General features: G+C 37.9%; 1 protein-coding gene across 1 annotated transcript; it reads left to right on the top strand.

The window, feature by feature from the left end:
* Positions 1-572: 572 nt before the first annotated feature.
* LOC114566557 (Golgi SNAP receptor complex member 1) lies at positions 573-25492 on the top strand. The gene is made up of 9 exons (XM_028595108.1): positions 573-662; positions 1689-1806; positions 2552-2627; positions 3198-3305; positions 3451-3542; positions 5394-5468; positions 24357-24386; positions 24661-24743; positions 24996-25492. The coding sequence occupies exons 1-9, from the start codon at positions 620-622 to the stop codon at positions 25118-25120; spliced, it is 750 nt and encodes a 249-aa protein (XP_028450909.1). The 5' UTR covers positions 573-619; the 3' UTR covers positions 25121-25492.

Genomic DNA, 25492 nt, shown 5'->3' with positions numbered 1-25492 from the left:
GGCAATTAACAATGGAAGAGAGACAGACCATCATAACACTTAAGAATGTTGGTCTTTCCTACAGAGAAATTGCGAAGAAAGTCAAGGTGTCAGTGAGTACAGTATTCTTCACCATCAAAAGGCACTTAGAAACTGGGGGAAACTCTGACAAGAAGAGGTCTGGCAGACCCAAAGCCACAACAGAATCAAAAGACAAGTTTCTGAGTAGGCCTAACCCAGTAATAGCCCATAATGATGGGCCATTTTGTCTGATGATCATGCTTTAAGTTTTGCTTTAGAGAAGATTCTACTAATAATACTTCTGTTCTTTTACAACTGTGAAATGTTAATGCAGAACTTGTAATGGGGTATTATAGTTTAGTATTTCATTATGTTTTCCCTGATATGGATGACATGGAGCTATTGTCCAGCGATGAGTGTATTTCAATCATTAAGCAACAAACCTATAGGCCTATCCTATCTGTTTCACATTTTAACCCCAGGGATAATAATGAGTGAACGTCCTCGCTGAGAGTTATTGATTTTGTATAAGTGGTTCGCTTGCGGCCGGAAACCACCGGAGGACGCTGTAGCTGAAATTGGAATTTGCGACAGTTGTATTTTCTTGACGGCTGATGACATGTCAACAACAAACATGGCGACCAGCAGCAACTATTGGGAAGGTAAATCATGTTACAGTATCTAATTTACAACAACTGTCCGCATGTACGTCTTTTATTGTTCGTTGTCAACTCAGGTTAAACACATTTAACATGTTCCGTAAGACGTTACGTTAATAAACTTTATATCCGCGCGGATATAAAGATACCTTTAGCTGGTTATAAGCTAACCTGTTAGCTTGTTTGCCGCTAACATCTATTTGAAAAGTTAACGTTATTAGCGGTTAACTATCATACTGCTGTCTTAAGTGTGGTGGCGGGGGTGTGGCTCTGGGGGTTCCAGCCCCGAATGTTTTCTCAAAGGTCCCAAATGTTTTAGGGTTTTAAAATAACTTCAACTTTGTGTAATTTCCCCTCAGTCTCTGACTGGACTGGCAAATCACTGGAGCAAAATGTCTTACATCAGGAGTGAAAAACGAGTCATGCTCAACATTTGTTGTATTTTTGGTTTCAGAGTCACAATGGTAATCCTTAACCTAGCATTGATGTTTGCACATATTGTCATTAATTTCTTTACGATTTGATTAACTCATTACCAAATTAATGTTCACCACACATAGCTAGCTTTCATGTACTAATGACTGGCAAGCTGTAATCCTCCAACAAGGTAAATTACTGATATGTGCTGATTCAATCCACAGGGATTTCATAGCTTCTAAACTTGTTTTAAAAACACTTACTCAAAAGTGAGAGTTTCCCTTTGGCTACAACAATGTGGCCAAAATGGTGGAATTTCATGTCTGGGTCAAACACTGAAGCCTATCTCTTGTTTGCCATCTTAAAAACCATGCCATGCTTGGCTTATATAGGTCATGCCATTGCAAACCAAATGCCAACAGTGCCAACTGGAAGCCATACCTGGGCCTGATCTGTCTGCTATTTGAATTGATTTAAAAAAAATTTTGACGTCTATATGATGCCTTCTATCTTGTCTGCTTCTTATTGCCTGTTTTTTTTTTTTTACTATTTAGTTTGTCTTCGTCCATGTTAAAATGTTCTTATTGAGTGTTTCTCTGTTTCTTCACTCAGATTTGCGTAAACAGGCCAGACAGCTGGAAAATGAGCTGGACCTCAAGCTGGTCTCCTTCAGTAAGCTCTGCACCAGCTACAACAGCAGCAACCGGGACCAGCAGACAAGAGACAGCAGGTCAGCATGATAATTAGTATTGTTAGCCATTAACTAGGCAACAGAATATCATGAACACGCAGCTAGTGATGGCGAGATTAAGCCTCATAAAGCTTGAAAGCTTTTCAGCAAATTGGTTCGGAAAAGGGTTAATTTCTCGAGGCTAAATTTGCTCACAATACACGTTTAGATCATGGATGTACAATAAAACCGTGTAGATTCAAACCACTTCCTAAATCAGTCACGCGGTATGGACGGACAGCGAGGCTTTGCCAGAACTACCTTAGTCATTTGCCTAAAAAGATACTAGCTGTTGGAGCCATTTAATTGGCAATCAGCGTGTGACGCTAGGGGTGGAAAAGTTTATTTAAATGTGGCCTAATTGCTTTAGCTGTGTTGCGCACAGCAAGGTCACATTTTTTTTTGACCGTGGTTATGTGTATGATAACGTGGTAAGATTGAAAAAAGAATTATTATTTTGTTTTATTATTTTGATGGTCACTTAAAATAAACGGATTGCCATATCCAACTTTAAGTTTGAACTCTTGGACAAGTTATTCATTGGCAATTGTTTGTTTAAAAACACGCATCTACATCTATCCTATGCAGTTTTACAAATTGGTGTTGAAATTAAATTTTTTCCTGTTTTAATTGTGTTGTGCATTCATGTTTTTTTGTTGATACATTATACTGTATTTTTTATAGTTTGAATGAAAAAAACAAACCTTAAACTTTTGCATTGTTTCCCCCTTCTTTCTTAAATCAGGTCTGATTTTGCCGGCTCATTTCAAGACAATATGCTCGTGGCCATGACTACTGAGCTGGAGCAGCTATTGGCCAATGTAAGTCATATATCACGCAATTGTGATATTACTGGAATTGTTGGGACTTTGTAAATTAGAGTGTGGTCTAGACCTACTATGTCTGTTAAGTGTCTCGAGATAACTCTTGTTATGATTTGATACTATAAATTGAATTGAATATACAGTATGGTCGCTAACATAGTTGAAGGGATTTTAGGGTCCTCTTCAGAAACAGGTGTTGAAGCCTAAAACCCAGGGGATGGAATAGATGTGATGCCAGAAATATCAAAGGGAGTTTGATTTATAATCATTGTTCTCCAATAGAAATAAAAGTGAGCAGCCAACCAAAGCTGATTGTGTTATTCTGTGTTTTTATATGCTGCAAGAACTACTGTTAGTTTTACAGGTTGTAGAGTCTAGGTTAGCATTGAGGTGTATGGTTATTATAATACATTCATGTTCACTTTGAAATTAATTAGACTGTAGTCTGATAGTCTAAATTATAATCTTGCCAAGTTATTCAAATTCTACACGGCTGTCTTATTAAAAAAAAATCATTGTTTTTATGGCTACTTGTTTTCAATTTTGTCTTGTTTTTTTGTTTTGCAGCTTACTGCGGTCAATGACAAGATGGCAGGATACACAAACACTCCGGGGGCTTCATCACATAACGCAGCATTGATGCACACCTTACAGAGACACAGAGACATTTTACAGGTACATACTTCACTTTGTTGTATTACTTTCTCACGCTGAAAAGTGTTTCAGCTCCACATGTTAGTCATTCTAAGTATATTCGATATATTTAAGAAGAAACATTTGTGAAACTGTAATACATTTTGGCTGTTGTTTTATCCCATAGGACTATACTCATGAATTCCACAAAACCAAAAGCAACTTCTACAGTCTGCGAGAGCGAGAGGACCTACTAGGCTCTGTTCACAGAGACATTGAGTAAGTGCCTTCATACATCTGTTGTTAGCTATATTGTTAGCAAATGTAATGCTATCCACTTATGTTTTTTCCATTCACCACAACATTGCATGCCCTATCATTGGAGAACGCTACTCTTCACTATGGCAAACATTTTAATCCTTCATTATTTCCTTCCATCCTGGTTTTTCTCTATATTATTTCTTAGATTTTCATCTTTCTTTCACTTCTTTGCCTTCCTTCCATTTTTTCCCTTTCTCTTCCTTCCTTTCCCCCTCCTACTTTGTGGACATTTGCTATGTTATCCTTAACCAGGAGGAGGCAGAAATGTCCAGATTGTTGCTGAATTCCCCCACCCTTTGATAATCTTCATTCCTTTTATCATGTTTCATCCTCTAATAAGAGGCTTATTAGCTGATCTCCCTCTGTCTCTCTCTGTGCGTGTGTATCTCTCTCTCTCTGGGGATATCTTTCCTAAGTGCCCTGTACAGTAAATCAAACCGCAAGGCTTTCATTCAGCCCAAACTGAGGGAGAGTGGTTACCACTGGCCTGACTGATACAGAGAAATGCTTTATCAGGGGAGGAGAGGGAGAGCAAGGCAGTCACACAGAGAGGAAAAGAGACAGACATTGTACTGATCTGATGTTGACTGATTACAAAAATAATGAGAGTCGATTTTAATTATCCTCATAGAGATGAGAGGTATGGAGGAACAGTAAAGGGAGGGTGGCAAACAGAAGAGATAATGGATGAAGAATTGATGATCAGTCCAAATAGAGAGGGGATGGTGTAAATAAGAGATGGAGGACAGAGTTGTGGGTTAAGCAGAGCTAATCACGTAAAAGCCTTAACGCAGGAAGTACATAATCAGCATCCAGGCATCAGTTAATAGGAGGGAGTGAAATACCCCTTTTAGGCTGAAGCAAAGACTGGGCAAAATTTGTTGTGCTTTAGGTTCCAGGAAGCACCAAAAAAACAGAGCCAGATCTCATGGGGAATTCATACATGTTTTTAATTAAAAGGAAGGTTTTTGATAGGTATGAAAAATTAGCTTTCTTTTTAATAATGTATTGTCCACTCAGCCGGGATGTTATTTACATTATGAAACATTATGATAAAAATCCTTCCTATAAAATAATAATTTATTATTTGTTATAAATAACAAAAATATAAATTAATTGTGATATGGCAAAAAATAGACCCTTCACCTTTCAGGGGATGTGATAGGAAGACCTATTGTTGGCCTTGTTTGAACTGGATTAATATTAATTAACATGTCAACAACAATGGAGTGACCATTTTGAATTTAGACCCAATTGAGCAGTTGTGTTATTGGCAGGCACCACTATGAGGTTGACATTTATGTTTTTTAGCGAAATGTCTAAACAACTACTGGATGGATTGCCATGAAATTAGTTAAACACAATCTTTTACTCCCTCAGGATGAATTGTAATAACTGGTGATCCCTTAACTTTTCATCTAGTGGCCACCTCATCATGACAACATTTTAGTTTTTCTAATAATTTGTTGACCAAATACATGCAAAACTAATGATGGGTAGCATGGCTATAGACTCTCTTTCTTGTTATATAAATGTTGTCACATTGGCATCTGGTAGCCTAGTGGGACTGACGTGTACCCGGTTCGATTCTAGTCCGGAACCTTTGTTGCATGCCGTATCTCGCTCTCGCTCTCGCTCACTGTCTCTCTCACTGTCTCTCACTCTCACCCCACATTTTCTGTCTGGATCGCTACTGTCTCTATCAAATAAAGGTAAAACAAAAATACCCTATAGAAGTATTTAATTTGCTGTATCCTATTACAATTCCCCATCATTTAATGTTTCTCTCTCTTCTGTTTTCTTACTCAGGTCTTACAAGAGCAGCACAGGAGTGAATAACAGAAGGACTGAGCTCTTCCTGAAGGAACACGAACATCTCAGAAAGTAAGAGATTTCTTAAAAAAAAAAACCTTATCACTTAGAAACACTGGAACAGAATGCCAAGGGCCACAGCCAAAATCCCTCCTTATTTACTATATAGTGCAGCCTATTTACTGTCCGCCATTTTATTTAAGTATTTGACTTCAGAGTGTGAAGTTTATGCTCTATGACATAGTGCCTCCCAAAAATGTGTGTCTATGGCATGTACTGTACACTACTTTCTTCTACCAATGCAGATACAGCCTAGGTAGCGTGGTAGCTTGTATGTGGTATTCTATTCTGTTCTATCTTTTGGTATCAGAGACTCTATTATGACAATGACTCCAGTGGGATCAGTGCGCCTTATGGAGAACCAGCAGATTGACAGTGATTTGAATCAAAAGGTGTACCTACAAGTTCTTAGAAAGCCCATTATCTATTACCTAATAATAAAATTAACCCTAATCAGTGTAGCCTTTATTCTAAAACTACCATATGAAAGTTGTTGGGTTACCTGTGACTGAGTAGTGTGACTATATGTGCTTGTGTTTGTGTGTGGTAATGCATACATGCATGTCAGTGGTTTACTGGACATGTTGTTAATCATGTAACTTGGTGGCTGATAATATAATTCTCAAGCACTTTCTCACAACAGCACTCAAATAGAGGAAGGTTAACAAAAAAATAAAGAAGAAGTAAACCAGAAGATGTGGTGAGGAGAAGGTTTCCAAGCAGAAGACATCAAGTGAATTACCACTGCTCGCAGCATTATTTTCCCAACTTGTTGTGGAAAAGCTTAGCAATTTCGTCATCAAAACTAAAAGAGGAAGAGAACAAAATGTTTTAGGAGGGATGTCACAATCAAGTTTTTTAGCCCAGATTTGAGTCCTTTTAATATTGCCAATATAGAGTCTGACTTATATTTATCTAAATGTTGATTAAATATGTGTCTGACACCCTGAAATAACAGCTGTACAACTTACCTAATGTGACATTCCTTATTCTTCACAAGCTATTTAATCCAAATAATGAGGTCAAAAATATTAATTTATTAGCTTCAATTATTGATATTATATGAATGAAATTCAACTGAGAGAATGCGACTCCTGAAATTCATGTTATGTAATCAGCTAGAGGTCTATCACTATGTTAGAGTTGTTGAAACTACAGAGACCCCACAACAGACAAGTTTAATTTTGTTCTGTCATCAAGTTACTCACAGAATTAACAAGTGTCAGAATTCAGAGTCTCTCGCATTGCAGGGGCCAAATTATTTTTCACATTCACACACATAACTGTAATTTTCACTGGTATGGGAGAACTGTAGAGACCAGCTGTCGTAAAGGATAACCACTCTGCAACACTAGCATGCTGAGGTGGACAAAACACAGTATATAATGGTAAAGAAAAGATCAGATTTTGATCGGCTTTATTTAAGCCGATGCTGATCCATTAAAATATGCCCAGGTCGGCCCTATAGCGATCAATCATCAGGTCACATTTTTTATTTGTCAAATACTTTGGTTTATGATTGAATACCATGGATTTATTGTCTCTAATCACTACATAAAGTGCTCATATTATGCTTTTTGCCTTTTTCCCTTTCCTTTATTGTGTTATATATCTTTTTGTGCATGTTTATAGGTTTACAAAGTGAAAAAGCCCAATGTCCCCCCCCAAAGGGACTTACCATCTCCAACAGAAAACACTGTTCACAAACTGCTCCAAACAGCTCTATTGTAGTCCAGCCTTTACTTCCGTGACAAACGTGCGTCACTTTGTAACACACGTTATAATGCTCGCCTATCTGCTAGCGTGCTAGCCCTCATACTCTGCAACTGACTAACTAGCAGTACTGACCTAGGTAATGCGCATGTGCGACTCCCAACAAAGATGGAACAGAAGTGAGATGCCTCACTCGGTAGCTAAAATGGAGAGCTCAACACATAGGGTGAGAACTGCAGCAATATGCAGTACAACAAAAATATGGTGTTTTTTGAAAATTAAACCACATAAACCTATTCTGGTACATCTAAATACAATTATGAACCTGAAAATAAGCATAATATGAGCACTTTAACACCTTTAGTTACATCTTATATAAACAAAATTAGACGTAATTTGAGCAGCTCAGCAATTAGTTCACTTGACTTCATCACTTACAGTAAAACTGTCACAGACAACAGCAGTGAGTTAAGATTTGGTCAATGTAATGCAGTCTATGCTTTATTCTGCATACATGCATCTTGTATACATATATTTATAAATAAATATTTCCTATTGAAATTACCTATTACATTCACCTATCCCTTTTTCTTTTAATAATTAAATACGGTCAAAATATGGGAGCAATTTAAGCAATACCAGAGATATTCTTAAAGCTATAGTGCGTAGTTTCTGTTTCCCCCATGAGGAATTCTAAGTAATGACAACAAAACTGTCGCTGCGTCCACATGATACAAGCCCTCTGTGATCACGCACCACCCCCACGCCTCCTCCACGCAGTTGGTAGTAGCCAAGGAGGACATGGAGGATTAAAAAAACATAATGCACTTTTCAGAAGAGGTCATTATCTTCACTCAAGTTTCTGTGCGTGAAAAACACCGGACGACACAATCTTCTGAACATAGCCTTACTGAGAAATATAGAGAGGTTTTTGTGTGGAGCTGATAGTCTTAATTAGCATTGTGGCAACTCATTTGGCAATGGCTTGAATGTAACAGACTTTCATTTAGATCAAAACATTACGCACTAAAGCTTTAATGAATTCAACTACTAGGTATACAGTACCAATGTGTTTAGAACTGTATTTACTGTGGTTATACATATTATGCTTAAAAACTATTTCACACCATCCTACCTACTAATAATTAAATACTATTTTGTTATTTGTCATTTGAGGTTAAACTGTCCACAATAGTTCAATAAAGACAATCAAACAGTTATCTCCAACACAGTTTATTGTGGGACAATAGAAAGCACACAGCAGTTTATAAAGAATTCTTGATTTGGTTTTCATTTGGGGTGTTTTTTTGGTTGGTTGTCGGTCCATGATCTTTTGGACTGGGATTTCCTGACAGAGCGAGAAACACAATAAAAAAAAAGAATCCTTGTAAATAAATAATACAGCACACTTACAAACACAAAACGTGCACTTTCACACATCAACTCCTCCTTACATTAGTTAATGTTTACATTGTTCCCTGCACCAAAGCCTCCTGCGTTAAACCCAATCCCTGTGTTTGTTGCGTTGCCAATATTAATTTCAGCTCCTTTTCCTCCTGTTGATTTAGAAAGAAAAGTAAATAAATAGAATAAATTCATCAACATAAACTGTTCATCTTAGATCTGTAGTGTACCAGTTCTAGTCTCGTACAATAGTCTGAAATAATTAAAGTTTCGCTAGGAGCACCTTCCCAGGACTCACTGTTCACATTGCAGTTGTTCCCCACACCAATGCCCCCTGCGTTGTCTCCAACTACCATGTTACCCATGTTGCCAATACTTATTTTGACTCCATCTCCTCCTGTTGAAATGCAAATAATAATAAATAGAACAGAATCACTGCCAATTGTAATCAGATCTGTAGTATACAGAATATACTCTATACTCTACATTTGGGATCTGTCCATTTCTGCATACTTCCCAGCAGTGTGACACCAGAGAACTCACCCATTACATTGCAGTTGTTCCCTGCACCGATGTCTCCTGTGTTGGATTCGGCATCCATGTTACTTACGTTGCCAATATCTACTTTGACTCCTTTTCCTCCTGTTGAAATACAATGAATGATGTGTACATATTCTAATCTTATTGCATGAATAAGAAATCATAAATCGTGAACGTGCCCATTTTTAATAACTTGCCAACAATATAAGACACTTACTGCTCACATTGCAGGTGTTCTTTGCACCGATGTCTCCTGCATTGTCTCCAACTGTCATGTTACTTGTGTTGCCAATATTGACTGATTTTTCTCCTGTTAAACACAAAAATAATAGATATGATCACATAAACTGTTAACCTTACTTCACAGATTCTAACCTCTGAACTTGAGTTATGAATCAGAAATCATTAACTGCCCACTCCTACTAACTTTTTAACAATATGAGTGACAGACTTACCCGTCGCATTGCCGGTGTTCCCTGAGGCAGTGGATGCAGAGTTTAATCCACTTTCACCTCCCGTGTTACATGAGTTGCCAGTATTTGGCTGGGATCCTGTTCTTCCTTTTAAAATACAAATAATGACCCAAAAGGCAAAGATCATGAAACAAATCACTTCTAGTAGCTGCTTAAATGGGAACTGCAATTTTACACACCAATGTATGAATTATGAAATAGTTATACAGCATGTTTCTACTTTCTGCAACTATTTGACAGAGCTTATCACTGATACTATCATCGACAACTAGTGTTGAACTCACCGCTAATATTGATGACGTTATCAGCGCCAATCTTCCCTTTGTTGGTTCCAACGTAAATGTCCTTGCTGTTACCAATGCTGTGTGCCATTGTTCCTGCTGAAATCTAGACAGACAGACAGAGAAGAAAATAAAACAGTATTTGTTAAAGAAAAGGGACTGTAAATGGATTTAGTCAAAAATCTCAGACAAAAAAACTGTTGTAAAGACTAGACTAGACACTGAATGTCTGAGATGTAAATGGAAAATAAAAAAGACAATATGTTGTACTTCAAAGACTGAGTAGGTAAAGTTGACACGTGCAGTTATCTTACTTCTGGTTTCACACGTTTGTCCTGTGCTTGTCGGTATGAAATGAGAAGACTTATGTAAGTGTTGATTACTTTGATGGATGAGAACTTCCTTACCACAGAGTCTGGGGGGTTGTCTAGTATTGCTTGCTGCATCAGCTGAGGTTAATTACTGAGAAACCAGAACATTTATTTTAGATTATACGTAAATTTTTTTAAAAGACTTCCATTACGACATTTAAATAAAAATAAGCACTAATATCAGACTTTACGACCAAATAGACATTTGCAGCTTTAACTGCATGACTCTTTTAAACTGCTTCATTATATTCAGAAATGCATTTAAATGTAACAGGAAATTACTGTGCACATTATCAGTTTACCAAATACACAACATTGCACATGTACATACAAACGCACACAGCAATTTACTCTACATAAAAAATGAAATGGACAAGAAAGGTTAAATGACATTTAAGACCTGTTTCAAATGTTTATGAATTACTGGGAAATGGTTGAATTTTGGGCTGTGCAACAATTCAGCATTGTTATCGACCTTCACTGTAGTCATTTTGTAACTATATGATCATACAGTATATTAATGTTACAAAACTGTGTTTTCAAATTAATATTTCAAAAATAAATCTGAATCAGCAAATAAGTTAGTGAAGTTTTTGTTTTGCAGACATAAAAGATTTGTCTTAGGCAAAACAAAACATTTATTAAACATCAACTTAAATGCAGTTTTGCAAATATTTACCATATTTTGACACATAATCAATTTATTTGTCAAGTGAACATTTCAAATCATATAAAATACTCTTTCATTGAAATGTTATTCTGTCAGTTCCTACAGTGTATGCATACTGTATTGATATCTGCTAGGGCTGGAACGATTTGCTTTTGTCACGATACATGGTTGGCGATTTGATTTGTATTACGATTTTCATTCATTGCGATTCTAGAAGTATTGCGATTCGATAGTATTGAGTATCGCGATTTTCTTTTCCTTCTTTAACAAAAACAAAAGTTGAATAACACTTCTAGAGACAATGGCCCTCATTTATGAAACGTGCGTAGGACGGGCGTATGCCGATTCCTACGCAAAGCTCGGCATTTATCAATTTAAACGTGAGCGTAGGCTGCGATAAAATCCTATACACGGCAGAAAAAGTCTGCAACATTGTTTTAGCCTGTGGTGTTCTGCACAACATCTTGCAGGAAAACTGGGTGCCATAAATGTAGCGATGGAGCCAGATGACCCGATGCCCAGAGAGCAGTCCAGCACAGCCCCAACTGGGGGCTATACCAAGGAGACAGGATATTATTATTCATCGTTTTTAAAAGGTAGCCTATAGTGTTATGTTTGGCAATGATATTCAATACAGGAAACATGACGATGCACAACATTTTTATTTATTATTCAGGTTTTCATTTCTCTGTCGTGAACGATTTATTTCTGCCATTGACCGAGTTATTTCGGCTTGTTTTCCCAGCCCCTCTGCTGTCAGGAGACCGGGTCGGGGCTATGGAAAATGTGTCAAGGATGTATAGCCTAAATTAAATAGGCTAAACTTCAGCTGGAGTCCGATTTACTACGGCAACACTGTTGACCGCATCAGTGATCTAAATTTTCATCCCGCATTCTTTCTACAGCCTTTAATACCAGTTTTCAGGCTGCCAAATAGTAGTTAGTGCAAATGAACCAGAGATATCAGGGTTTCAATCTCCACCTCTGAAAAGTGCCGCTTCTCAGCCGGATTACGTCTCACCATGTCGTAAATTGTAGGGGCGAGGCCTCAAAACCGAGAATATATAGGGGCATGATATTTAAATTACGATCGTTTCCAGCCGCTGCATTTATCAATGTACGACCATTCTTACGCTCTGATTGGTGTGATACGAACGTTTCATGAATCATACGTGAAGCCTGTCGTAAGAAGATTTCTGCGCTCATATCTGCGCTGGTTTCTACGTTAGGTTGATAAATGAGGGCCAATATATCATGAGACATTTCTTAAAACTGATTGTTTTCTAAACGATTCTTGGGAAAAGAATTGATTTCTAAAATCGTCGCCAAAAAAATTACAATACATACGATTTTCGAAGTTTTTTCACCCGTAATATCTGCAATATATACTTATTAATATTGTGATATTGATTTTTACCACATTTCCCAGCCTTAGTTTGACATTAACATTTTCACAGAATAGGAACAGCCAATTAATAAAATAAATTGCAGTTATATAGTATATAGCTCCTGTATAAAACAACTAACTGGCCTGAGTAGTCATAGCTGTACAGTTCAAAGTTTGAATACATTTTATATCTTGACAATAATCTCTTTTTTTCATGTCTAAATGTTGGACATTGTCCTGAGCAAAGGTATACTTTAGATGTTCCTTATTTGACCAACAGTCTCACTGAAAGCAGGCTTAAGTGCACCTCACAAAATCGCTCTATTAGAAAAATAAGGGATATTTATCAGAGATAATTCCCTTTTAATATTTTATTGTCTTTTATCCAGAATTAAACTTAATCACATATATACATTTCGTCATTTGCTCACACTCAGCCTGTATTCCCCAAAGTGACTATTAGGAGGCTTAGTAATATTAAGCTCTGTATTCTTCATCACCTCAGCCTGTAGCGCTGCAGTGATCGTATGTGCCCTATTATTATGACGCAACTACGCCATACCTGGTGCAGCCACTGTTTTGCAGAAGCATAATAGATTGAAGGGAGATTATTAGTGTGTAATCACAGTAAATCCTTTTAGGTTAAATACTGGAATATGTATTTAGAAAACCCAACTGCTAGTTAGTCAGTTTACTGACAACAACTATATCACAAAGACAAATCCAAAATGAAAACAAATTCATGACGATGTTTGGATGAAGAAGAAAATAATATAAGAACACTTCAGAGCAAGGTCAGTAGAAATTATAAATATTCAGACAAAGACGGTCTCATAGAGCAGGTAATCTACTTTATTTTCACTTGCATTTCCTTTACATTCATCGGATGACTGACTCTTTCTGTTGATTTGAAATCATGAATTCTACATTCAACAAATGGTGCATTGTTTTTAGAAGAGTTGGAGGCCGATTTCCTAAAAGGGAGAAACACAAAGAGTAAAAAAGATCAAAAATATTGATGAGAAAATCCAGATTATATTGTTTTACAATAATTTATTCACAAGTAAAGAATTAACATATCACATGCATATGCTCACATCTGATAGTAAATCTCTAACATTTCTTACCTTAGCTGATGTTGATGCGATTCCCTGCACCAATGGATCCTGAGTTATTACCAACAAAAACATCAGCAGTGTTGCCAACACTTTCACCATTTTTCAGTCCTCCTGTTAAAATATGAGAATTGAGATAAGGAATTCAAAGTTGACAACAGAAACTCAGATTTTTGCCATTAAGATGCTGATATCTGAACATAAGTAATAAACTGGATTGTTAATACAGTTCTGGCAATTTAATAAGAGGATAAGCAATAAGAGGAATATCTCGCCTTCTATTTTATAGCTGTTCTCTGCTCCAATGCGTCCTTTCTCTGTATTCTTTCCTAGGACAGTGATGTCACTGGTGTTGCCCAGATCAGTATTGTGTCCAAGACCTCCTGTGAGAGTCATGCGAGAAAGAGATTTGATGAAACTGTCAAGACAACCTTACAGAAACGAATAACACTCAGATTTACCTTTAACGTCGACTGCATTGTCTGCACCAACTTTCCCTGCGTTGTCGCCAATGCGTATTTTCTCGGTATCAGCAACTTTCGCCATTGTTCCTGCTGAAATCTAGAGAGTCAGAGAATGACCAAGAGGAAAGTAAAACTATGATTATCATAAAAATGGGTTCAGTCAAAATGTTTTACACTTTTTAGCATATTGTGTTTCTCTAGCATATTTTCTTTATAATCCTTTATGGTTATTTCACTTTAGCACAAAGTGTAAGAGAGTCTGTCATAGCCTGAATATCTAATGCAAAATAAAATATATGACAGTAAACTTGTTGTGTTTAAAAAAAATAAAAAATGCAGTTGACTGAAAAACAGACATGCATGCAATCTTTATCTTACCACTGGTTTCAGTTGTTTGTCCTGTGCTTTGAGGTGAGCTTGTTGTTGAACTGAGTAGAGAAGTGCGCTTTTCTAAGTGTCCTGCACACGCATGTTCATGTCTTTTTGGGGGTTTAAGAGGAGGAACTTCCTTATATGGTTAAAAGCAGTTTTGTTTGTTCAGCTAAACTTATTTGTTCCCACAGAATCTGAAGAGGATATGTGAGGTTTGTCATCAGCTGATGTTTTTTGAAATGTTCACCTGTGGCTGTAAAGGGGGCCATGGAAGTTACGAAGTCATTGTGTACTATGAGCCCTCTGCCTCACAAACATCTGCTATTACAGAACAAGTACATTTTACAGTTTCTCCTACAGTTTCTTCTCTGTTGAAGAACAAGGTGTCATTACAGGGACTTGTGAAGAGCACTTAATGGATCCAGACTTGATCTCACTCACATATTTGTGCTCAGTAATTTGCTCGAAATTGTATTTTGTAAAACCAAACCAATTTTTAATTACTGTGTAGACATTACCACATATTCTTGTAACAATTAGCTATGGTCGCTGCTATGTCTTTGTAGTGTATTATATTGTTCTTCATCAGTGTCCTTTCAGCTTACTTCCTTTTACAAAATCTGTTAAATTGTGTTGTCGTGAATCTAGCAAAAAAAAAAAAAAAAACATATTCATGGGTTCAAGAGGATCATTTAAATAAGATGCTCTAGCAAAGTTGGGCCCTAGCACTAAAGTTTACACTTCAAGTGAAGAATATTTTAAACTAAAGGAACTTGAACTGGGAGATAGCAAACTCAAATAACTAAATGAAATAAGCCCCAGGTGTTCTCTCTGTTACATAATGTATCCTTCACAGAAACACAGACTGATGACATATTTACTCTCAGGGAAGTTCTGATAATAGGCAAGGCAGCTTTATTTGTATAGCACATTTCAGCAACAGGGCAATTCAAAGTGCTTTACATAAAACATTAAAGAGCAGTTAGAAAACACTTAAAAACAATAATAAACAAATTAAAAACATTAAAAGACCAGAATAAAATTGATAGTGCAGTATAAGAATAAAAGTTACAATGCAGTATAAGAAATTAATAAGTTAATAAAATAGATTATTTAAAGAAAAGCAACAAAAAGATAGGTCTTTAGCTTAGATTTAAAAGAACCGAGAGTTGCAGCGGACCTACAGGTTTCTGGGAGTTTGTTCCAAATATGTGGAGCATAAAAACTGAACGCTGCTTCCCCCTTTTTAGTTCTGACTCTGGGGACAACAAGTAGACCTGTCCCAGACGACCTGAGAGGTCTGGGTGGGTCATAATGTAGTAGCAGATCAGAAATGTATTTTGGCCCTAAACCGTTAAGTGATTTATAAACCAGTAAAAGTATTTTGAAATCAATTCTTTGAGGCACTGGAAGCCAGTGTAGAGACTTCAGTACTGGAGTGATGTGATCTACTTTCTTGGTTTTAGTGAGGACTCGAGCAGCAGCGTTCTGAATCAGCTGCAGCTGTCTGATGGATTTTTTAGGGAGACCTGTAAAGACACCGTTACAGTAGTCAAGTCTACTGAAGATAAAAGCATGGACAAGTTTTTCCAGATCCTGCTGAGACATAAGCCCTTTAACCCTTGATATATTTTTAAGGTGATAATAAGCTGATTTTTTAATTATGTTAATGTGGCTTTTAAAATTCAGGTCTGAGTCCATGACTACACCAAGATTTCTTGCTTTGTCTGTTGATTTTAACATTGTCGTTTGAAGCTGAGTGCTGACTTTCAATCGTTCCTCTTTTGCTCCAAAAACAACCACCTCCGTTTTTTCTTCATTTAATTTAAGAAAGTTCTGGCACATCCAATCATTAATCTGTTCAATGCACATATTTAATTGTTGTATTGGGCTATAGTTCCCTGGCGATAAGGTTATGTAAATTTGTGTGTCATCCGCATAACTATGGTAACTTATTTTGTTGTTTTCCATAATCTGAGCCAGTGGAAGCATGTAGATGTTGAACAGAAGAGGCCCCAGAACTGAGCTTTGGGGAACTCCGAACATCATATTTGTATGCTCAGATGTATAATTACCTATAGACACAAAGTAGTCCCTATTCTTTAAATAGGATTCAAACCACTTTAGTACTGAGCCAGAAAGACCAACCCAGTTTTCCAATCGGTCAAGCAATATGTCATGGTCTACCGTATCAAATGCAGCACTGAGATCAAGTAATACTAAGACTGAAATTTTGCCACTATCTGTGTTTAAGTGGATGTCATTAAAGACTTTAACAAGAGCCGTCTCAGTGCTGTGGTGTGGTCGAAAACCTGACTGGAAGGCATCAAAACTGTTGTTTAGCGATAAGAAAAGGTTGAGTTGTTGAAAAACCACTTTTTTTATGATTTTACTTAAAAATGGAAGGTTTGATATTGGCCTATAGTTGCTCATTAGTGTCATGTCTAGATTTTTCTTTTTTAGGAGTGGCTTGATGACTGCAGTTTTCAGGGCCTGTGGAAAGATACCTGAGAGCAGAGATGTGTATACAATCTGTATAAGATCAGAAGCCAAACAATTCAAAACATTTTTGAAAACACTCGTTGGTAGAATATCAAGGCAACAGGAGGAGGTTTTCAGATGTTGTATAATGTCCTCCAGGTTTTTAAGGTTGATCGTATGAAATTGTGTCATGTTGGAATTTGTTTTGTGTGCACACTGTGACAACACATATCTTGTACTTGATATGGAAGCACTGACTGTTTGTCTAATTTTCTGAATTTTGTCTGTGAAGAAGGAGGCAAAGTCATTGCAAGCCTTGGTAGAAAACAGTTCAGATGCTATTGGTACTGGAAGGTTTGTTAATCTATCAACGGTAGCAAACGAAGCACGTGAATTATTATTGTTTCTGGCAATAATGTTAAAGAAAAAGGACCGCCTTGCATTCCTTAGTTCCATAATATAAATGCGAAGTCTCTCTTTATAAGTGTTATAATGGACCTGGAGATTAGATTTTCGCCAACTGTGTTCAGCTTTTAGACACTCTCTTTTTTCTGTTCTCACAACTATAAAATTTCTCCATGGAGATCTTTTCTTACCAGACAGCTTTGACCTTAGTGGGAGCAATAGCATCAATAACATTCGTAATTTTACAGTTGAAATTATCTACAAGCTCAGTGACTGAGGCCCCAGTGAGGGTGGGTGTAGAGGAGAAAAGCTGAATGAATGATTCACTGGCGTTTTCAGTGATATACCGTTTTCTGATTAACGTTCTTTAACGGCACAGAGATAGTGCCGTTAAAGAAAACACAGGAATGATCAGAGAGAGCAACATCAGTCACCACAACCTTGGAAATGTTCAGACCCTTGGAGATAATCAAGTCCAGAGTGTGCCCGTTATTGTGTGTGGGCTGTGTCACATGCTGAGTCAGTCCATAGCTCTCAAAAACACAACACAGTTCTTTGGTCCCTCGGTCCTGGGGGTTGTCAACATGAATGTTGAAATCACCAGCAATAATTACACGGTCAAAGTTAATACAGATTATAGACAGCAGTTCAGTAAAGTCGCAAAAGAAGGATGCACAGCATTTAGGTGGCCTGTAGATATTTAGAAGTAGAGCTTGAGGGGAGGATCTTAGCCACATATTCAAAAGAAGCAAAATTTCCGTAAGATATTTGTGTACATTGGAATGAGTCATTAAACAAAATGGCGACTCCACCTCCTTTCTTATTCACTCTATTCTCACTCATAAAACTGAAGTTAGGGGGGGCTGACTCAATGAGAATAGCAGCACTATTATTATGGTCCAACCAGGTTTCAGTTAAAAACATAAAATCAAGATTGTGCTTGATAATAAAATCATTGATTAAAAATGATTTTCCCGCCAAAGACCTAACGTTTAGTAGGACTATGGTTAGTGCGTTTTCATTTTTTGGGACAGACTGTGGCTGACGAGGAATGGATGCTAAATTTGCAAAGTTTGCAGTTACGTGCTTATTCGCCATTCTTTTTCTATTACCTATCACAACATAAATTGTGGAAGAATCTAATACGTGGGGCTACTAGGCATGCAGCCTGGACCCGGCCCATATCAGTTAATGCTTACTGCATTTTGCACACAAGCATCCTTATCAGTTTGGGGAGAAGGAGTTAACTGCCGTCCTTGAGGGGGCAGAGGTGCCTGGCGTTTTACGATGGGAGAAGGAAGGGGGGCATACTTGGTTCCAGCATTCACCAGCTACTTCATCTGGTCAGTGAACTCCAAAATGGGGATGGGGGAAAGAGGGGAGAGCGACGTATCCTTAAAGAGGTCCCTTAAAGCTGCCGTGGTTGTCAAAGGGGTTTGAGGAGTGTTGGACGGGTGAGAAGGGGTGTTGAGATTTCTCATCTCCGGTCTTTGGTCTCCAATGGTCAAATCTTTGCTCAGGTGGGGGCTGTGGTGGCTCACTGACGCACTTTGTTGTGTCTTCCTCTTGTTTTGGTTCATCTTGTCTCGTGTCCTTGGCCAAGGGAGCAGATGGGTGGCGCAGAAAGTAAAGTAGGCTAGAGGTGAACAGCTTTACTCCTGGCTTGTTAGGGAATAGTCCATCTGCTTTAAAAAGATGTCTGCAGCCACAGAAAATGTTAAAATTGTCAATGAACTGCAGAGAATGGTTGGTACATGCAGTTGAAAGCCATCTGTTCAGTGCCAGCAGTCTGCCGAAACTCTCAGCTCCTCCTCTGACTGGCGGTATAGGGCCACTGACAAACACCTTTGCGTTTAGGGAGCTGACTGTGTTCAGCAGATTCATAAAGTCACGATTCAGCACTTCAGACTTTTGCTTTACAACATCATTTGACCCTATAGTATAATGTTCTCCACAGTTGGGTGTGCTGCTACGATATCTGGGATTCTTTGGGCCAAGTCAGACACCATGTCTTTGGGAAAACAGAATATTTTGGTGTTTTTAATGCTTTTTATATCTTTCACAGCAGAGTCACCCACAATCAGAGTTTTGGGCCCAGTCATTAGCTTTCCCTGTAGCTTTTTACTTTTAGAATTGCTCTCAGTCCTTACCCTGCTGTGTGACGATGAGACGTAATCCAGGTCATGTCCAGGGTCCTGCAGCAGAGGAGCAAATCTGTTCTTCACCTGCACACTCATTTGTTGGGGAGGCCTTTTGTTGCTGATTTTCCCTTTTGCAGCTGTCCACGACCATGTCCTGCTAAGTACAGGGGTTGAAGAGGCGCTCTGCCTGGATGATAATGCAGGCCAGCCGGTCGTATCACAAATCTCAGGGCGCTGTGCCCTGCCCGTTAGTCGTCCTCCCATTTCCCAGGAAGATGATTTACTCTTAGGTTTTGCACCAAAAGAGTTCCAGGGAGGACTGCCACTTGTTGATTTATTATCCGTTCTACAGCCCTCCTGTTTCTTTGTGGTCTTGCTGGTGCTAGTTAGCTGTGTGTTAGCATGCTTTTGTCCATTGTTTTGGGTCACTGGTAAAGTGGTGTCATTTCCACATGATCCGTTCACTTCCATATTTACTTCTAACCGGTAAATTTTGGTTTCCAGAACTGCAATCTTCTGAAGGAGTTTGTAGTAGTCCTCTATGGAGAAGGGTGGCATCTTGCTGCTCATTAGCTTTAGCTACAGTCACTTTAGGACAGGCTTGAGCTATTGGTAGGCCACGCTCACGCAGAAAAATGTTCAAATATGACAATAGCCTACTATGTCTACAAAAAATGTATAGTCCAGTGATTTATAAGTATCCAAGAGCCGCTGCTCATAGTTTCTCTTAGAGGAAAAGCAAGATTATCAGCAGAAATATGCAAGCTGAAGCAGGAGCAAGCAATAGAGCGTCTGCACTGTAAGAAGCAGGAAGCTAGTCCTGACAATAGCAAAATAGTGATTCTAAATCAGCCAACATATTATTGGTTGGTTAATGCAAAGTTCTTTTAAATTAAAAATTATAATTATAATCCTTTATGGTTGATTCATGATTAAATGCTGTTTCCAGCCTCCACATTGCTGATTCACAAGTTTTACTTCATAAGTGCTACAAACTCAGGTCACACGGTTGCTAAACCAAAATTAATGTTCAGGTTAAAAACTGAACTTGTGATTTCAGGTCACATGGTCGCTAAACCAAAATTAAAGTTCAGGTTAAAAACAGAACTCGTGACTTGTGGAGTTTTTGTGGTTTCAGTATGGAACATTAAAAAAAATAGTAATTCTGAAATTGGAAGTAAGTCATATTAAACATTTGGTTGACTGTTATAATAAGACTACTGTTATACTACTTTATAATCTCATCACCTATCCACATGCTAATTTTTACAGATAATGGATGGACAGAAACAATTAAATGAAGTGTCAATTTTAGTGCTAGCTCCCAACTTTGCTAGAGCAGCTTATTTAAATGTCTTATTGAAGCCATAAGTATGTTTATGATCAACCTCTCAAGCTTCTTTTTGAACATTTGAACTTGTCCACTAGATCAATATCATCCAAGGATCAATTACATTTGTCCATAGGTTTGGATATAGCCCCACCTTGCTGCCACTCTGTCATAATACACTAATTATCTAGCCTGAAAATTGGAGCGTATTGCTGGTTCCTCTTAGCCTGACAAGCCAGACCCACATCAAGATGTTGGGTCTGGGAACTCACCATTGGCAGGACTCAATCCGAGGGGCGGGATAAATGGTTGTCTTTCAAATTCCCTCTGCACTGATAGCCAACCAGAGCAACGCTAGTTGATAGATTAAACCTTTGCCGTACCCGGTGGGAAAAACTCCGAACACATCTTCCTTTTTTAAGAATGACTTCAGTGCTTAACTCCAAGTCTTCCAGAGTCGTGGCCAAAGCCGATTCGAAAGACCGCTTTGTAAGACAATCCTGTGTAGTGTTTAGCTGCTGCTTAAATAACGATTAAATAATTTGCGTCTACTAGTACTACAGTAATTTTAGACCGATAAGAACATCTTTCCCATGTTCCCAGCGCTCCGCTTTAAATGAAGAGAAAAGGTGATTATGTGTGTCATTTTAAAAAGAAACCTGACAAGAAACAATGCGAAGACAGAGACATGCGGCATATTGACTTTAGTTTCTTTAATATTGAAGCCTTTGAATCTTGAATCTGATTTCAAAGCATGAATCTCTCATTTGTATCCTTGTGTTGTAAGATTTCCATTATAAGACATCAGTCTAAGCTGAGTGGTTCACGATCTGTCTGAGAGCAATTTCCCAAGAGAGACGAAAAGCTGTACAGAAAGAAGAGAGCAAGACAGAATAAAAACATTGGTGATAAACAACTGATGCATTAACAGAAAACATTAACACACGCAAACATGTTATATATACATGCACACATTCAGTACTGTGTTCTAAGTGACCAATACATCTGTGCTCTTCCTTCTTACCTCAGCTAATGTTAATGCGGTTCCCTGAACCAATTGATCCGAAGTTGTTACCAACAGTAACATTACTGACGTTGCCAATATTGGACTTGGCTGCAATCTCTCCTGTTTGAATACCATCAAATATAAGAGATTGTAAACAGTTAATAATATTCAGATATGTGCTCTAAAGATCTCTGAACATGAGTAATGAATCAAAAATAAACCACCCACTTTGCCCAGCCATATCAGAAAGATAACCCACCCGTCACAGTGTAGTTATTCCTTCCTCCAATGCATCCGTGGTTTGTTCCAGAAATATGAATGTTGCTGATGTTACCCAGAGAAACATTTTTTTCAGTATCACCTGTAGAGGAGAAGACAGCAGAGAGGACAATGTTCTAGAACTACAGATGATCCAACAGAAAGTTCCAGTTTAGACACTGATAAATATGCTGGGTTAAGCTTACCTTTAACATTGTACTGATTCTCCCCACCTATTCTCTCTTCATCGCAACTGATGTTTCTGTTGTTGCCAGTGTTGTAAGACACTGGTCGGCCTGAAATGTAGACAGATGAGCCTAAAAAGATGAAGAAAAATGACGAAATAATAAACAATGTTCTGTTGAATCCCATGGCAGCACTCTACAGCTGTGACACACTTGTTGCTGCTGTCTGGCTGTAATGTTTTTGATGTGTGACTGTTCTGCATTATCACATCTGGGACACAGCATCAGATTAATGGGTAACATGTAAATGTAAACAAACTCCATGAAGACAGAGCAGTTGAATCAGACATGAAACAGAGTTGGAGGCTGACATGTAGAGTCTGACATGGTTGATTAAAAAAATAAAATATAACAGTACTGTGCTTTGTCAGGTATCATACACAGGTGTGATTCTTGTCTGTATTTTATGAGAGGATTTATTGATTCAGCTTATGCCCTCATTTTTACAGAATCTAAAAGGGGGGAGAAAGTGTTTGTTTAACAGGGTTATATCAACACACTTTCAATAGCAAAACCACCTCTTCATAGCTCTGCCAAAGCTAATTTCTTGGAAAAGTGAGGATTGTGTCTCAACATGCTGAGATTTAATTCTGTCGTTTATGGATATTTGATACTTTTGTCCGTGGAATTGTGATAGGAATAGGCATTTATTGTAATCATGTTCTCTTATTGCTTATGTTGTTGGTGGTCAGACTCATTATTGCTACAATTATTTGTATGTTCTTATTTGTGTAATTATTTGTGTGGCCACGTGTTATTTGTGTAGTGCCAGACAGTCCTGGTGTGTTTCACAGTGAACCATTAGCTCTATAACTAATGGTAAATAAACATAACTAACTGTTGTTCAGCTTCTCAGCCACAACTAACCAGAAGTGTTTCCACTAAATGGATCCCTCTGTGGCAAAGAGTCTTAAAACTCATACTTGCCGTCACCAATTGTAATTTTTCTCAGTTAACAACTTTCTGTACCACTCTGCTTCTAAACATGCATGTCACATAAAACTGACCGTTGTGCTTCTGTCTCACCTACTGTTTTATTTTTTTATTTGTATGCACAAAAGTGTAATTGTGCAATCAAGTACAATCAATTCAAGTACAATGCATGCGTAATGTTGCAGTTTATTTTTGCGATGGGTCGAAGGTAATCCAGTTTATACAGTACTGTCACATTCAGACAGGTAGGCATCTGTAGCACGTGGAATGTTTTTTTCGATTGACTGTTGTAGCTTTAAACTTTGAACTGTTGCAAAAGTGTCACCATCATGCCAAGTAGGCCCATACAAACCGGGTTTACAAACCGTTGATCAGACCACTGTGAAGTTTTAAAAGTAGGAAAGCAGTTTCACATAGGAATGTAGTAACTAAATAAAGAAAGAGAGAAAAACAAACAAAAGCAAGAAGCTGCCTTGCCTGTAAAGAATAGAGAGAATACACAAAGGACAGCAGTAGATAGGTTGTGGGAGAGGTGGACGAATAGATGAAGAGGAAGTATAAAGCGCAGTATTGATTTTGGTCTCCAGTGGAGTCGGCCAGGATGTACACTGCTGACTTTATATGCGCAGCTCAGCTCTGGACTGAACACTTCATTTTTTTTGTCTGTAACTTATCTCAGCAGCTAAGGGCAGCTGATGTAGACCCGCTGTGTGTATTCAGTGTCGTCCATCTATGTGTCCGTTCTGCTTATACGCACCTAGAACAAATAACACAGGGGTCGGGTTACCATCCTGAAATATGTACAACTATGTTCAGAGCAGTTATACTATAGAGATTCATGTCTTGCTTCTGCTACAAGGGCGTTTGATTTGACCAATCAGTTTCTGACTTTCCCAATAATCCTCCATTAACCAGCACTTTTCTCCTGTCTCGCAGGAAACACAGGAAGTGCCTCTTTTATGATAATTGACCCAAAGAGCTGTGTGGTTTCATGGAACAGGCTTTCCCTGTGTCCTGTTGTATAATCTCTTGACTCATAAACCAGTAGACAGACAGACAGACAGACAGATATATATATATATATATATATATATATATATATATATATATATATATATATATATATATATATATTATAATATAAATGACTTAAAATAAATGGATTGTTACAAGTGATAAATGGTAAATTATTGTACCTTTTTAAATGATTTTAGGTAGTGTACATTTTTGTAAAAGATGATAATGTTTTTTTAAGTTGACTTGATCTGACTTTTCTCTTTTTCTCTCCTTTTTTCCATTTCATGTTCACAGCTCAGATAGTCTTATTGACAATGCAATAAGGTAAGCTTTATCGCCCCGTTCACTCTTCTCCTCTCTCCTTTTACTTTCACTCACTCACTCAACATAGAGACACAGACACACACACACACACACACACACACACACACACACACACATAAGCAAACACAACGCATTCAGGTCTATTAAAACAAACCATCATGCCTCCCCACTTTTTGGCTCCTCGGCCAAAACGTTAAACTCAAATGTGATGCTGTAAAGACAGCTCTCTGCCTCTTTTCAAAACTAATCCCTCATGGTTTCTTCTTTTCTCCAGTATTGCCATGGCTACCAAAGAGAACATCACATTTCAGCGTGGGGTGTTGAAGTCCATTCAAACCAGGGTGACAACTTTGGCCAGTATCCTTTAATTGTTTTAATCATTTGTCCTCCTCTTCTTTTCACCTGACCGTCTTAACTTTGTATTTTTTACTGAACCTGGTATGACAGTGAGACGGTAGATCTACACCATTAAGCTCTTTTTATTCCTCTTCCTGGTTGTGTTAAGAGCCCCGCTGATGTATTTTCCCCTGCTGCTTTCTGTCTCGCAAGAAAGGGAAAGCTGACCTGGATCTTAATTATTTTCCTTCACTACACTTTCCCGCCCCTCAGATCGTTTCCCCACCATCAACAGTCTCATCCAGAAAATCAATTTGCGCAAGAGGCGGGACTCTCTAATTCTAGGCGGGGTGATTGGCGTCTGCACCATACTCCTGTTGCTCTACACGTTCCACTGATTTGCTGGTCAACTGAAGGACCGTTTAAGAACATGTTTTTCATTGTATCTCAAGACTTTTTTTTACGTTTTCATATTGTAATTAACGCTCCTTAAAACATCAATTTAAAGAGTTAAGAAAGGACTTTATTTTTAGAATAAAAATATATCAAAAAGTCTTAATTGAAATTGTTGCAATTTTCAGATTGGAGAGTTTATTTATTTTCGGAATTATGATAACATTTCCATCTTGGATTTTATATATTGCTGCTTATATATCCTGTTGTAATGGTAACTCTATAAATGTATGAAGTAATATTGTGTACTACTGTTGATGTCATTCTTCTTTATATGGTTTTGGCGGTGCCTAATAAAATAAAGGTGATGAGCTCAA

This window comes from Perca flavescens, chromosome 13, assembly GCF_004354835.1.
Source record: "Perca flavescens isolate YP-PL-M2 chromosome 13, PFLA_1.0, whole genome shotgun sequence".
Classification (NCBI taxonomy): Eukaryota; Metazoa; Chordata; class Actinopteri; order Perciformes; family Percidae; genus Perca; species Perca flavescens.
The sequence above is the reverse complement of the archived record's forward strand: the minus strand, read 5'-3'. Positions and strand labels throughout refer to the sequence as shown.